The following is a 14,890-nucleotide window of genomic DNA, read 5'->3' on the forward strand; positions in this document are numbered from 1 at the left end:
TCTCTGCTCGGATTACAGCTAAATTTAGTGTTATGTAAATCAACATCATAGAAAACGACGTGCGGTGGCGGAGCTTTTGTGCAGGAGCTTCGACAGGATGTAGCTCTGGCGCTGGAGGTTCATTCCACCTCCTTCTTTGAGCATCTCATCCAGGAAAAAAAGGCCTGAAGACTTTTTCTTCAGTGTCAGCAGATTTAAGGTTTCTACATTCAAACACAGAAACAGTGATTTTGTAACAAGTTGAGGGTGACTGAAACCTCTCAGCTCCTCTCTGAACATGATACCCCCCCTTACCCACAAACTTGAAGTAAAAACAAAAGACACACACTCAGTATTATAATTAAACTAAATTTTAACAATTGTCAGTTCTATTGTACAATATTGAACAGGAGTCACAAAAGTGCACGAGAGGCATTGGTTCAAAAGGAAGGGTCTTAGGTTGTTTTGTTCAGGTGACTTATGAACAGAAGGGTTAAATAGAGAGAAGCAAAACATCTGTTTATAGATATCTTAATGTTAAGATCAAAACAGAAATGAAAAAATATACTTATAACATTATATTATAACCCAGTAAATATATATTCCATGACAATGTATGCCATTGATTTCAAATATACCATGATTAAAGATGGATTTCCCAAAAGCAGCTGACACCATCCTGCAAAATCCGCCTCTGACTCCTTACAGTTTGGTATTTTCATATAGCATCGTACACCTATAGAGACATTATAGTGACATTAGGTAAAGGTTGATTTACTTGGTTTGTTCTAGAAACACTAGTGACAGAGAGGCACCCAAAATAAATAAATACGTTCAACAAAAAGCAAGAATCTGACAGGGTTATAGTGAAAAGGCCCACGCCATCTTTTCAGTGAAGTTCACATTGTTCACCAATCGAGCAGCACCGAGTCCCCCGCCTCAAAAGAACCACCACCATAACAAAAACCAGAGTGTAAGGAAGCACAGAAACAGCCTTGGAGACAATGATACTACTGCACACACACAGTCCTTTGAACACTACACTACACTCATGGCAAAGTCAGTTCCTATTATTAGTTTTGGATGTTTCTGATGGAAAGCTCCTGATAGTTGTCCTTCTTTATACAAAGATAGAAAAGGTGTGTTACTGCAAACACCCACAGAGACAGTTCTTCAGAGCAGTTTTTGTGCTGACACCTGTTTGACATCCTCAGAATGAGCGGGCTTGCCTGCACCTCATTTTATTCGTGAGTGGTTTTGTCACAAAAATCAAGTTATTATTATGGTGATGGTCGTCACTTGGCCAGTTCTCCTTGCCAGGTAGGTTTGGACTCACCTGGAGGCACTTTGTGTCATGGCCGTTTGTCATGTATGTGCATAAAATCCTATTGGTACAAACTTGTCTTCTAACACACCTGAGATAGACGGGAGGCAACAGCGAGGACAGTCAGTAGAAAGATTGCTAATTCTCTGAGGGGGCCACAAGGTTTAACACCAATTATTACTGGAGTGATGCTGAACAACATCATCTTTGTGTGTTTTTTTATTTTAGCCCTTTTAAGTCCCCTCTTCTACTCTAAAATCAGACTGTCTGTGAAGAAGAGCTCCGGCCTTCAGAAAAAAGACAGATGGACAGAATCTAAGAACCCACAACCAGCTTTTGAAAGTCGCTTCCCCCCACAGAAACGGATAAGTAAGCTCAAAGTGTGACTCTTGATTTAGTTTCAGAAAAAATGGAGCCATTTGTTGGAGCACGCTGGCTTTCCTCCTGCCAGTATCTCCCTCTCCCTCTCCAAATTCTCTCTTCCTCACATGGTAGTGTTTATTAGAAGCCAAAGCCGATAGTTTCTGAGTGGGCATCACCTGGGGGAGTAGGTGCCACATAGTTTCAGCCCTGAAGACATACTGTAGTGAATCCTTCTCACCTGACCTCTGACCCTTTCAACTCAGTGCCACTTCTCTCAGTTATCAACACCCAGCCTGGAGAGCCCCTGCCTGAACTCATGCAGCTCGTCTATCTTTCCATCCAGAATATCCATGAACTTCTTCAGCTCACTCTTCATGTCGTTCTGCTTCTGCTGGCTGTCGTCGATGTCGAGCTGCAGACTGCCTATCCGCCCCTCCAAGTCTCCGTTCTTTGCCTCTGCAGCCTGCGGACAAATATCAGAGAAACAACAGCAGTCACATTTGAGGAAAGGGAAGATACAGGGACAAAGATGTTAATTTGTTTGAAAGGGATGTCTGAGTCTCAGTATTCAGTCTTTTTTTTTTTTAGCAGAGATGCCAAACATCAGACAAAACTTCTTACAATAACTGTCAAAATTGAGATAAAAGCACTTTGGCTGTTTTTTTTTTACATTGTCAACTGAGGCTTTATATGAAGGAGAAGGTGTTTTTTTTTTTTTTTGTTGGAGCAGAGCGCAAAGCAAGTGTTTCAGACTAGTAGGCGACATGGGTGACACATTAATGGTGAAGATACCACTGAAGGGAGGGGTTTAAAATAGGAGTGCTAAATGAGTGTTGCGTCTGCATGACTGTATCCTGCAGCTGACTCCTGAAACCTGATCACCATGTGGGGTGCCATCTTTAAATAGAGCAGAGCAATGACCCAAAACACAGGATGGGTAAATGGATTCTTCTTTAGAAAGCCACATAAAGGGTAAAGTGCAGAAAACTATTTTTAAGAAATATACTTTTATCTAAATGCACCGTGCTTGGGTTTTTGTCCGGTGGATGGAGGTATCAGAAGGAGAATTCTGAGATATCCTATCATCAAAGCCTCTCCTCAGTTTTTTTTTAGCAGATCAAATAAACTTCTCCTTCATTCGGTTCACTGTCGTTCATCCAGCTGGCTGTTTGCAGAAACCAACCAGGCAATCTAACTCTGCAAAGCACAAGAACTTCAGGCATGCCACTGTTGGTTTTATTATCCACCCTGCCCCCTGTCTGAAAGGCAGCACATGCATGACAGCTTGGATGATAGAATCCTGCTCTGAGTCAGTCTGAACACGCCAACATGAGCGTCACTATCAGTGCAGCTCATGTCGGTCTTGGCACTCTCGGGTGTACAGTCAGTCACAGAGCCCGACACTTCTGGTTCTGCAGAGAGTCTGATATTTCTCAATAACGCCTGAAAGAACAGGTGCTCCTTGTCAGTCGACAGACGAGAGGTGAAGGGTGTGAATCTTTTGTTTCAGGGTTTCTGGAAACACGCCCAGCTTGATCTCACAGACATGACCCACACGCCTACGAAACATTATGAAACTGAGTCATTAGAAGGTCTCAGCGGATCCTGTTGTATTTTTTAGTAGCTAACAGATCAAATCTAGGGTGCTAATAAACCATGACAGAGATGTGGTATCCGTTTCTCAGACAAGGAAGAGGAAACCTTTTCATGGAGATGATAATCCATGGTGCATTGAGCGAGGATGGACCTTTATTAATAGATTCAATAAGCACAATGTGAGTTAGAGACACGTGATAGGAATGTTGTGTCATCACCAGCCCTCAGGCAGAATGCTGAATAGGACTCATTTTTATACCTCCGTCTGAAAGCATTGCGTATGCCTCAAAGCATCAAGTGTGTTACCTCGCTGTGACAGCTGCCCCGTCCTCACGTGTGCTCTCAGCTCCACAGCTCTCTGTCGGGCTTTTATACTCCACTGTGATTCACACCTGAGACAAATGGGGGGTTTGTGGGATTTCTGGGTACTTTGAACATACCTGCAGTTTTGTGGTGATGCTCTCACACTCTGCCATGAGCTGAGGGATTATCTCTGCCTGCTTCCTCAGATTCTCCAGCTCCTGTGAGACATGAAAGAAAAAAACAAATAATCAAACAGCAACAAAGCGTGTCGGGGTGAAAAAGATGTTCCAGAGATTTTTTATCTTCCTCTTACTGATAACCATATCTGCACATAGACTGAGAAGCAATCTGAACACACAGTGATGAAAAACACACTGGGTAGTGTTATTTAACAGCTGAAAGCCTGAACTAAGCCTGCAGGGTAACAACGCTGATGCCTCGCATTTTGTACACAATATCTTTTTCCTGTTGGGCTTTCTTGGGTTAAATACTGCAGAATTTCTTTCCTAAGCATGAAACTATTTATGATGATCCCGAGCTGAGTTCCCGAAAAAACAGCTCAAATTCACATTTCTATAACAAAGGTTACCAGAGACAGCCGTGAGGATGTAATTGAACAAAAGTGAAGTATGAAACTGAAAACTTGTAGTCTAACAGGTCTTATGAGCAGGATTATATCTTGAACAGAAACAGTGACCTTCTGATTTCAGCAAACGAGGTGCTGGAGGGAAGATCCGGTACCTCTGGACAGAGCTAGGCTCGACTTTCCCTCTGATTTCAGTGTTAGTGCTACAAAACATTTTATTTCAGTCAAACTTGACAATCTTTCTCTTGATTTATGCTTTTCAACAAGTTACCCAAAACTCCAAACTTGCTTTTTCCAATCTAATGGTAAAAATCAGTTTTAGTGTTCACTGAGGCCATCACCTTGGTTTTTTAGAAGCAGTCACTTAAATTTTGCAAAAGGAAACAACTAAAAACAACAGAGCAGCAATACAAAGCAGGCAAGGAATAATAAGGTAACAACAGACTTGACTAGATAAAAAAAAAAAACTGAAGGTGCAACCTTGAATCTGTTTCCCCGCAAACATGTCACATGCTGTTTCTTAGCATCCAGTATAGCTTCAAACACGTCTACATTAAGGAATAATTTCCTGAGCCTTTGTAGTCACCTGCTGCTGCTTTGTTGTGTGGTTCACAGGTGGTCAGCGCAGGGGTCAACACAGCAGTGAGTGCTTAATAATTCATAGGTGCGTTTTAATTGGAGGAGTTGAGCATGTGTGTGTGTGTGTGTGTGTGTGTCTGGAAGGAGGTGAGTCACTGGGCAGACGAGTCTCTGCGGGCTTCCTGCGGCTGCATCACGCTCTGCAAACACTGAGACTCCCTCCTGCAGACCCTCAGTCAGTGTCAGGAGATGCTACAGAGATGCTGAAGCCCCCAGAGGAGCTGATTCTCTGCCTTTACTTTAAAAAACAGCTCCAGCCCAGTTTGAACTGCTTCCTCACTGTTGTTGTTTACGGTTTACCGCTTTAAAAAACAGAGATTCTATTAATACTCAGGCTGCCAGGTGCTAAACTCGACTCTCTCAGACACACAGTTCACCTCGGGGGAAAAGAGTCTTAAACCTGGATGCAGACATCACTGCTGTGTCACACTGTTATTAGCAACATTATGTTAAAACATCCAGACAGGCATAAAAAAAGGGGTTTTATGTCAGAGAGTGCAAAGCTTGATTTGCAGCAGAAACCATAAATAAAACCTGCTCCAAAAACCACTCAGAAAAAGCAGTTGAACAATTTGTCATTTTCTTGAGGGAGAGTCCGTTTACATTTACATCAAGCAAAGTTTTAAATCAATATCTTCCTGTGTTACTGGAGCTGTTGCAGCAGACAGTTTTGTTGTCTGGGAGCAGCAGATTAGAGAGCTTTGAAAGGACCGGGCTGTTTAGCTGTGTCTACAGTCTTTAAGCTAAGCTAGGCTGAAGCTTCAGACAGATATGACAGTGGTATCATCTTACCCAACCATGAACACCGATAAACACATTTCTCAAAATGTCAAATCATTACCGATACTGAATGCCAGCTTCTGGTAATTTGAAGTTCAATTCTACTGTTGAAAATCTCTCAAGGAGTCTGCTAAATATCCGTGCTGCCGTACTGGGCCAAAACAAATAAACAGATCCCTTAATCTAACCGTTTCTGCTCGAGTTAAGGTTAGGGGAACTATGTTTGTGGAGTCCTCTTCTCTCTGATTCACTCATTGCTGATTGTTTCTCCCTTCATGACATTAATTGGGAGACACGGTCATACTATCATAGAAAAAGGCAAAGAGACTGAAGCTGAAGTTGGTCCAAATCATTTGTCTGCAGACAAAACAGCTTTTAACCAGCAGGGAGCAAAGGTCAAAGACTGTGTGGCTGCGCAGGGCTTCTCCTCATTAGAAATAACAGCAGCATTATGCTGCGCTAAGCTGACAGTCAGCTAGTTTTGATTATGGATGATAGATGCAGTAGACAGAGGGAAATGCTGCTAATGGTGTTTGTGCCAAATTCCCCGCTGTTCAACAAAGTCAGAGGACAAATTAACATTCCTCCAGTCCGACTGTTTTCACAGCCGAGTTCAACTGAACCCAAACTGGAAAAATAAAGTAAATTACAGAAAAATAGACTGCATGGAAAGTACAAAAAAAATGCCCATTTAGACAGAATAAAAGTAGCAGTGGGCAGTGAAGGAAGTCAAGGTTAGGTCGGGTTGGAAAGAGTAACAAGACCAATCTCCACAAAACCCAAGATGAGACATAAAAGACCCATCATTCCCCACTGAGGTCTAATCATCTCCTGAGGGAGAGGTGAAGAGCTGCACTGATCCGCTTCAGGAAGGAGCTGATAGTAGATTTTCAACTTCAGGAGATATCAGGAGTGATAGCCTGAAAATTGTGACTCCTTTGAGGAGGAAGGATGCCGAGGGAAAACTGAAGGTAAAATACTACCTTTGTCACAAAGAAAGCATTGTTTTACAAACGCCTCCCCTGCTCTCGCTCTGGCCCTGTTGTTTCAGAACAGATGCATCGAGACGTGTTACCTGCTCTTTGTCGCTCAGCTCAGCCTCCAGCTCCTGCACTCGTACAGTCAGCTGGGCGTTTTTCTGCTTCTCCTGATCAGCCTCGGCACACTGAGCCTCCAGTTCTGCAATCTTCACACAGAAGGAAAAAAAGGAGGAGGACGTGGTTTATGAGAAAGTCAATATGGTCAACAGATTTTTTAACATATTTCTCAAACTGTTTCACAATATTTGTTTGTTTATTTGTACTGGGAAATCTTAAACATGCTGCAGGTATGATACAAACCCACGCTAACAATTAAAAAATATATCTCCAGCATGTTACAAAATGAAAAGTACCATTGCAACACCAGGCCAGCTGCAGTAACAGCCCACATTGATTATGAAACTAAAATGATGCTATTTATAGTGGACTGAGTGGAGCTCAGACTGGTGAAGGGAACACACAAACTAATAAAGTATACAGTGCTCTGCTCACTGAGTGGAGAAACTTGCATAACCAAATTTGATCAGAGGTTTATTCAACTCATGTAACAAAATCAAAAGAAAACAAACCAAAACCAGGACAGATAACATTACTTCACTTAAAGATTGTAGTTTTTTCCTTTTTGTAAAAAAGGAAAGTTTCAAACTGTCACCCTCCCTGCCAGCAGGATCGATGGGTGTGTGTACATTATTCAGCTTCCCTGTTGGAGCACATGACTGGATTACCTTTTCCCTGAGCGTGTCACTCTCCTCCTTGCAGGCACTAAGTTGTTTCTTCCAGCTCTCTACATTAGCAGAGGACTCTTGCAGTGCATCCACCAGCCTGGCGTTGTTTTCTCTTAAAGTCTGAAGCTCTGTTTCCCATTTCTTGGCGTTGGTGTTGCTGCCAGACACCGGAGACAGAGAGATACAGGAGGGGAGATATTAATGGAAGGAAAACTTAGACAGATTGCAGCTGAAATGCCTTAGGCATGCTTGTGCACTTTGACAAATCCCATAATACTGAAAAATCCTCACAGTCATAACTATTTAATCATCTGTTATGTACATCACACTGTGGAGATATATTTAGTCAACAGAATGAGTGGAGAAGTCTCTGAGGTTTAATAAGCTGCAGCCCTTATGGGACGAAGGTAAGTTTTTTTTTACTCTTTCACAGTGTGAGTGTGCGTCTGTCTTATCAATACAGTTGGAGGGGTTGTGATGTATATTTAGTATGCATCGCTGTCCCTTCCTCATGCTTGGCTGGGTGAAAGTGCGCTGGGCTTCATCAAATGTAGACAGACTTGCACCGCAGCATTCTGCAGTCCTCGGCTGCTTCTCTGCCGTGACACACTTCCACCAAACAGAATCTCAAAGCTGTGTGAAGACGAGATAGGGCGGATGGAGACGGAGGACAATGAGCTTCACAACCACAAACGACACATGTGAGCTCAATCCACTGCACAGGAGCAAACAAACATCCTCTCTTTAAAATAAAAGGCTTTAAAGCTGTAGGGTAAAGCTTTATCATACAGACTTACTTTTTTTTTTGTTACATTTTTAAGACTTCCCAGTCTGGTTTTATTACAAGATGATGACAGTTGCCTGAGTTAAGTCAGTTACTTTACTGAGATGGTCAGTATAAACCCAAGTTATCTTTCTAGAAGATGAGAAAATAGTTGAATAACCTGAAATTGCTTAAAGCCCATCATGGATGTTTCTAAAACACCGACAGCTCTACTGAACTCAAAGGAAAGTGCTTACTTAAATCATTCAGATGTTAAAATGAAGCAGCTGAACTAAAAGAAGTTACATAAGACACTGAGCAACATTTGTTTATCTTTTGATTTTATAACATAATGAGAACAGTAATGAAAAACATACACATAAAATTAAAATGCTAAGAGTCCTTGCACATAAAATTAAAGCTCTTGCATCATTTTTCTGGGGGAACCATGAAATCAGAAGAATTCAGACTTTAAACTTAAGATGTCCTGAATGTGTATTAGTATTTTACAGAAGTAATACAGATGTTTATTTTATTCCAGTTTTCTTCTGTTTGAATTATGAAGCATCGTCAGAAAAAGTGTGGTCACTGTTACTTTCCATTTTTATCCCAAGGCCTTTCATCCCATCTGTTTCAAATACACCAGCTCATTTTTTCGTTGCTGCCATATTCTCATTCTGGTTAAATTAGCGAGCTGCATTTTATTTATTTATTTTTTTTCACTCTGATGCTCTGGAGATATTTTAATCACATCTGGACCCACATCTGGTGCTCCTAGCAATTACCACCCATTTATACACACAGCATCTGGATAGTAAGGAGCAGATAGCTAAAGGTGGAGCAGAGAAGCGTCACTGTATAAGATTAGATCATTTGATTTCAGAGGCCTCTGGAGACATGATATCATCCCAGCAGCAATAAAATATCGTAGGAGTCATTTGCTGCAGAGGCAATTAAAGAAAAGGAATAGTGTGAAAGCAATCAGAAACTGCAGTGTTCAAATGATATGATGTATTTTGGGGAGAGGTGTGTACTGTAATGTGAGATATGAAGCAATCAGGAGAGCCATGCTCAAGATGAATCATAGAAACTAATTATTCTCATCAGTCTTTTGAAGTGTTGGAGCACATCAAAACTCTTTGTGAAGGACTCAGCCAGCAAGAAAAAGATAGATATTTTTAAAAATTACGCTTTGTGAGCGGTAGTGACCAATATGAGAAATTAGCATCTTTATCATCATCTACTTAAAGGTATGAAAACATGGATCTTACTTAGGGATTGAGCGATTATTGGCCAGCTTTACCCAGAATCTCTGTATGCCAAACAGCTACAGAGGATTGGTAACTCTATTGTCAGATATGACTCTCACCCTCTCAATAGAGAGTTTCAGCTGCTTCCATCAGGGCGGAGGCTCATGGTTCCTGCTTGTAAAACCAGACGATATAAAAACAGCTTTGTACCAGCAGCCATCCGTGCTTTTAACAACAAATGAGAGAAATTGCAACTTTACCTCACTAATTTATTTATTCCTTGTACGGTTTCTTTCATACTGTCTTTATGAATGGCACATATTTATCTTTTAGCTTGGTTTGACATATTTTAGGTCTTCTTTTACCCACTGATGTTTTAACTTATCTTGCTTTTTATCTCAGGGCTGTCCTTCTTGTTATTTGAGCCTAAGCACTGTCGTCACTTTGACTCGTGTTGTTTTGTGTGTCTATAATACAAGAGTACTCACTCACTGTAAACTGAATATACCCAAGGTTACAATAAATATTCTAAATCTGAAATCAGGCCATCATCTGGGCCGATATTTGGCATTTTGAGGTACAAAGGCATCAGCCTTTTTTTCAATCCGATGGCCGATAAGAAATAAATTTAAAACTGCGTTGTTATTTCTCTGATGCAGCTGCTCCGCTGTCTGCAGTCACTACTCAGACCCCAGCACTGTCCCACCCACAGTACCATCTGATTGGTTACAAGCAGAGCCAAGGCTTGGGAAACAGCCAATCAGCAGTGCAGTTATTACAGTTATTGCAGTTACATTGGCATTTTGGAAAACTTTATTTACTGTAGAAAACTTTAGCTATTTATATTTTTAAGTTTTCATTTAACTTTATAAAACATGCTGCTAAGCCTGGTAGCTGTTTAATAAACTCATTCTTAAAGGTATTTGAATGAAGTTAAGTGTTGGAGTTTGCATTGTTCGAAACTTTGACACCAGTATTTGCACTTCGGCCTCCTTGTTTAAAAATAATCGGTATTGACCTGGAAAAATCCATGTCGGTCTAACTCTAATGTTACTTCTATCATTTTCATGGAGGAAGGGGTCCAGGGAATAAATTATGCTCTTTTGGGAGACACTTGCTTTTGGACACTTAAAAAAGCCCCCTGAAAACACAGAGTTCTACTTTTGTACTATTTATTGCCTTGAATTACCCCTCAATCAAAGTTATACTCTTTCATGATATAATTAATTTTACCAAAGTGAGATATTAAGAGGTAATGGACAGAGAACATGACCTACCTGACAGGAAATGCTGTGAACAGACTCGAATGTTGAAATTAATGGTAGGTTATTTCCTTGGAAATCCTAAAGGAGTTAATCTAGCCATAACCTTCTTTGTTCTTTGTACAAATGTTTGCACCCCTAACCCTGATCTGGGATCATTTTTGGTGGTCAAAAACAGATAAACATTTCTCTCAGTCTGATCAATACAGCAGTAAATGACCATGTTCTGTTGTGAGAGTACCTCCAACATGCTCGAGCTGGAGTTGATTAAGTCATGTGAAAACCCTCTATATTGAAAAACAAAACCTGCTGAAATGTATTGATTGCTTTGGGAAAATACCACTGGTAATCACTTTTTTGTGTTTGTGTTATTTTTTTAATATTTGCTTGGTGAACATCACCTTCATATTCTCTGCTAATGCCTGAGAAAACCCCACATCACGACGAGCTGCAGACTAATTTGTGTCTGAACGTTTTGCAAACGCATGTCGCATTCAGGAGGCTGTTCTGATCTTACCTCAGCTCCACTGCACTCTTGAGACGATCGTTCTCGCTCTTCAGCACAGCAGCCTCCGGACCGACATGAGAGATTTTCTCATCATCCGTCCCATTAATGCTGGACGCCTGGTTGGTGGAGGGCGTCTCACGTCCAGACTCCTGGCGGGGGAGAGGGAAAGAGAAACTTGTTATGGTTGGGGGCAAGTTTTTATTCAGCTAAAGATTACCTGCAGCTTTTTCAAAGGTCTGGGGGTTAAAAAGCCCCCAAAGTGTCTCATATATTCTTCTCTGACTGTGAAGAAGCAGCCCTGGGCTTTTTTGAGGGTGCAGCTCTGTAAACACCCTGGACGCGTCAGCTATGACAGCAGAGGGGTGAGGGAAGACTGTTGCCAGTATTTATCATGTCATATGCCAGAGCTGCTCTGTGTCTCTCCGAGTGAGTCTGATTCATGCCATCTGGAGTCAGAGAAGCAGAGAGCAGAGCTGGCAGCCGCTGACTGCTGGATTTACCTCCAAACAATGTTGTTTACTTCCCGACAGAATAACCACCTTGAGATCATTCGAGTGGAGCTCAGAGACTTTTATTGTTTTACTGCTCTCTCAGACTTCCTTATACTCTCGGTTTCATAGGTGCCAGCCTGGTAGTGAAAGACCTTCGGTAACCTTTGACTTCTCATTCATCATTGTGAACATAATTGCCTGAATGATGTTTTCATTTCATGATACCCAAACACATCTTTCTTCATACAATCATTTGAACATTCTGAAACCTGAGCCTTTGCTGTTTGGAAAGGAAACTAAGATGCCCTGAAATGAATCAAGTCTCCATTTTTTTCTGCAGTGTTACTGCGCTCTGTAGAAGCAGACAGTCATTGTAAAAAGCAGCAAAGGAATGAACTGATTCAGAAGTTCAGACAGCAGAGTGAGATAATTTACCGGCGACTGATTGCTCAATGTCTCCTGCTTCTCTTGAGATTTGTCCCTCGCCAGCTTGGCTGATTCTTTTACCTCTGCAAACTTCTCAGCAAACTGGAAATATGAGCAGAACAAGAAAGAGATATGATGGTTAGCGGAAACACAAAATGATATGTCAAATCTAATGTGGCTTTTCATGATTCATTGGAAATCAAGAAACCAAACACCTGGTGACAGTAAGGAATTTGGAACCAGATAGTGACTTCAGCCCAAGTCTACCAACTTTTGCAGTGCCACTCTCGGCTTCAAGACAAACACAGCGATCAATCACATCTTATGTCATCATGTAAGAGCGCTCCTGTGATTTCATGTTTCCTCTCACCCTGGCCAGTTGCTGCTCTGAAGAGAAGCCCAGTCCAAACACAGTGTTGGCCCTGCTGTCGGGCCACTGGCCAAACTTCTGGGACGTCTTGGTGAATGTCATGTTTGGTGTGATGGTGCTGTTGATGATCACCTGTAAGAACAAGATGCCTTGTCAGTATTTTTTGCACCGCGAAGGGAATCAACACAGATGCTTGAGCCAGGAGACTTCCTTTCAGAAGATGCCTGCTGCTGGATTGGAAAGCTGTGTTGGCATTTTTGCCAAAACATATTAGAAAAGAAGCTTTTAGTGGCTGCATTCTCCAGATGAATAGCCCCATTGATTTGGAAAAGAACAATTGTCTATTGTGGCTCCATTCATTCCAGAGTAAATCTGTAATTCCCTGCTTATGCCTTTCAATCTGCCCACGCTGAAAAGTTTGATTACAATCCAGCATATTCATTACTTTGCGTATGTGAGGTCAGATCTATATAAATATCTGAAAGCCTTTCTACCAAACAAAGCAATCTTTGATTACTCAACAGTAGTTACCTCCAGTTCCCTCTACAAGGTGAAATTTTTTTCAGACATGATGTGGAAGCATCACTCTTTTTAAGCAGGGTTATCAAAATACAGTCAGTATTTTGCAGCAATAACTTTATTTCAAAATCTGTGTAAAAACTGAATAAAACAGAGATATTAGCTCACACAGACGGAGACACTCTATGCGATGGTGAGTGCTGACCCACTAACCTCTAAGTAGTCAAATTACAGTCTCCATCTCTGCCACACAACACTTTCACCTGTTGCAGCTCTGCAGTAAATCAGAGGCCAGAAAACATCTGCTGCAGTCAAAAATAACCAGCACAGGAAGCAGTGACCGCTGAAAAACACATTTCTGCCTGACTGGACAGCACTGATGTGTGTGTGTTTACCCAAGTTAGATATGTCTCATGAAATCAGTCATCCCGGTGTGCATGTTGTCACAAACATCTCAGATTCTTAGCTATGCAAGCACAGGAACATATTCACACAATCAAGAGAAATGAGAACTTAGAAACTGCACAAACAAACTACCCGTACAATTAAGACACAATGGAGGACAGTATAATCACAGTGCAGTGAGTGTTTCGTAGCAACACGGCTCTGAATACAGGATCCAAGAATTCAAACTGCTGACAGACTCGTGTCCTTTTCTACACCCCCACCGTCTCTCTCTCCATCTCTTCACATGCTGAGGTGTTAAAACACTATGAACTACTTCATTACTGGGCAAAGGGACCCAAAAAGCCAAAGCTGAGCTGACAGAATGAGAATATTAGCCTGAAATCACTTCCTTCAGACATTTGTGTCTCAGTCAGAACAATGCTGACAGCCTCTGAAAAGAATGATGGCTGTGCTAAAACAAAGAAGACCATAATATGCATCATGAAAATTATAATTACAACCCCCAAATAAGGCTGTTTTTTCGACATTAAAGGTTTATGAAGTGAGTGGCAAATTATTGAGGTGAGCGTGAGAGTGATCTCATTTCAGAGGCAACGTGAAAGAAATATCATCTCTTTTCTCCTGCAGGAAAACACTGTAGTCACTGGGTAAATTTTTAACAAAGGTCATAGTTACACTGATAGTAAAGTCTTCTGGAGGAGTGTTTAGATAAGATGAAACTTTAAAGACTGTTGTCAAGAAACTGGACTTTTGTGCGAAGGAAACTAGTAAAGAATTAGCTAAATCATTGAGAGTAACCCGGCAGGAAAAACAGACAAATAAAATACAGTTAAAAAAACAAACAAAGTATTCATTTATTTTTTTCTTGAACTTTTACCCCTACAAAGTGATAACTTTTATTTTAAGAGGATGACATGCTGAGATGAGATGCTGAATTTCCTGACAGAAAACTTCTAGTTCTGCTGAAACCTTTTATTTTATCATATGTGCAAAACGACTTACTTTAAATGCTAAAGTTAGGCGGTTATACCAGGACAGGATTAGCCCATAAGTTGGCAGTTTGAGAATGTAATTGAACCTGCTCCTCTGTCTGTGCTGTGTAACAGGATAATGAAACCTTACACTACAGCTGACAGCAGCATGCTTCTCTGAACAACAGCACTCCCTGAAGTCAGTGATTAGAAATGGATGAAAATTTAATGAAGTTCAAACAAAGAGCTACAAAGAAATATACAAAAGGAGTTTTGATTGCTAAAGACACAGTAAAATATAGTGTTTTCTTATTATTGTTCACTTATATTTATAAAGACCAAGGACTGATAAGGACATACTATTGCTGCTACCTGAGTTCTTACTTGCTATTGCTGCTAACTCAAAATGAATCTGCCTACCCTCTGATACTGATCGGTTTGATTGGTATCAGTGGAAAAGATCATAGACTGTAAAAAAAAAAAAAAGATGTCATCTTGTTCAGCTCAAAGTGAGGGCGCCACAAAAACTGCTCCCCCTGGTGACTGGCTGCAGTATAGGTAAAAAAAATCTGTCTCTCTAGTCATTC

General features: G+C 41.1%; 1 protein-coding gene across 2 annotated transcripts in view; it reads right to left on the reverse strand.

Annotated features, from left to right (window-relative positions):
• Nucleotides 1-344: 344 nt before the first annotated feature.
• Nucleotides 345-14,890, reverse strand: part of homer2 (homer scaffold protein 2) — a 35,924-nt gene continuing 21,378 nt past the window's right edge. For both annotated transcript variants that reach the window (XM_074665711.1, XM_074665710.1), the window contains exons 3-9: nucleotides 12,406-12,537; nucleotides 12,045-12,137; nucleotides 11,128-11,267; nucleotides 7,336-7,492; nucleotides 6,646-6,756; nucleotides 3,703-3,783; nucleotides 345-2,129 (exon numbers count right to left, since the gene is read on the reverse strand). In XM_074665711.1, coding sequence (XP_074521812.1) covers nucleotides 1,941-2,129; nucleotides 3,703-3,783; nucleotides 6,646-6,756; nucleotides 7,336-7,492; nucleotides 11,128-11,267; nucleotides 12,045-12,137; nucleotides 12,406-12,537 — 903 coding nt within the window. In that variant the 3' untranslated portion in view covers nucleotides 345-1,940. The remainder of the gene's footprint in view (nucleotides 2,130-3,702; nucleotides 3,784-6,645; nucleotides 6,757-7,335; nucleotides 7,493-11,127; nucleotides 11,268-12,044; nucleotides 12,138-12,405; nucleotides 12,538-14,890) is intronic.

This window comes from Halichoeres trimaculatus, unplaced genomic scaffold (assembly GCF_033239565.1).
Source record: "Halichoeres trimaculatus isolate MK-OKI-2021-1 unplaced genomic scaffold, fHalTri1.1 fHalTri1_scaffold_3, whole genome shotgun sequence".
Lineage (NCBI taxonomy): Eukaryota > Metazoa > Chordata > Actinopteri > Labriformes > Labridae > Halichoeres > Halichoeres trimaculatus.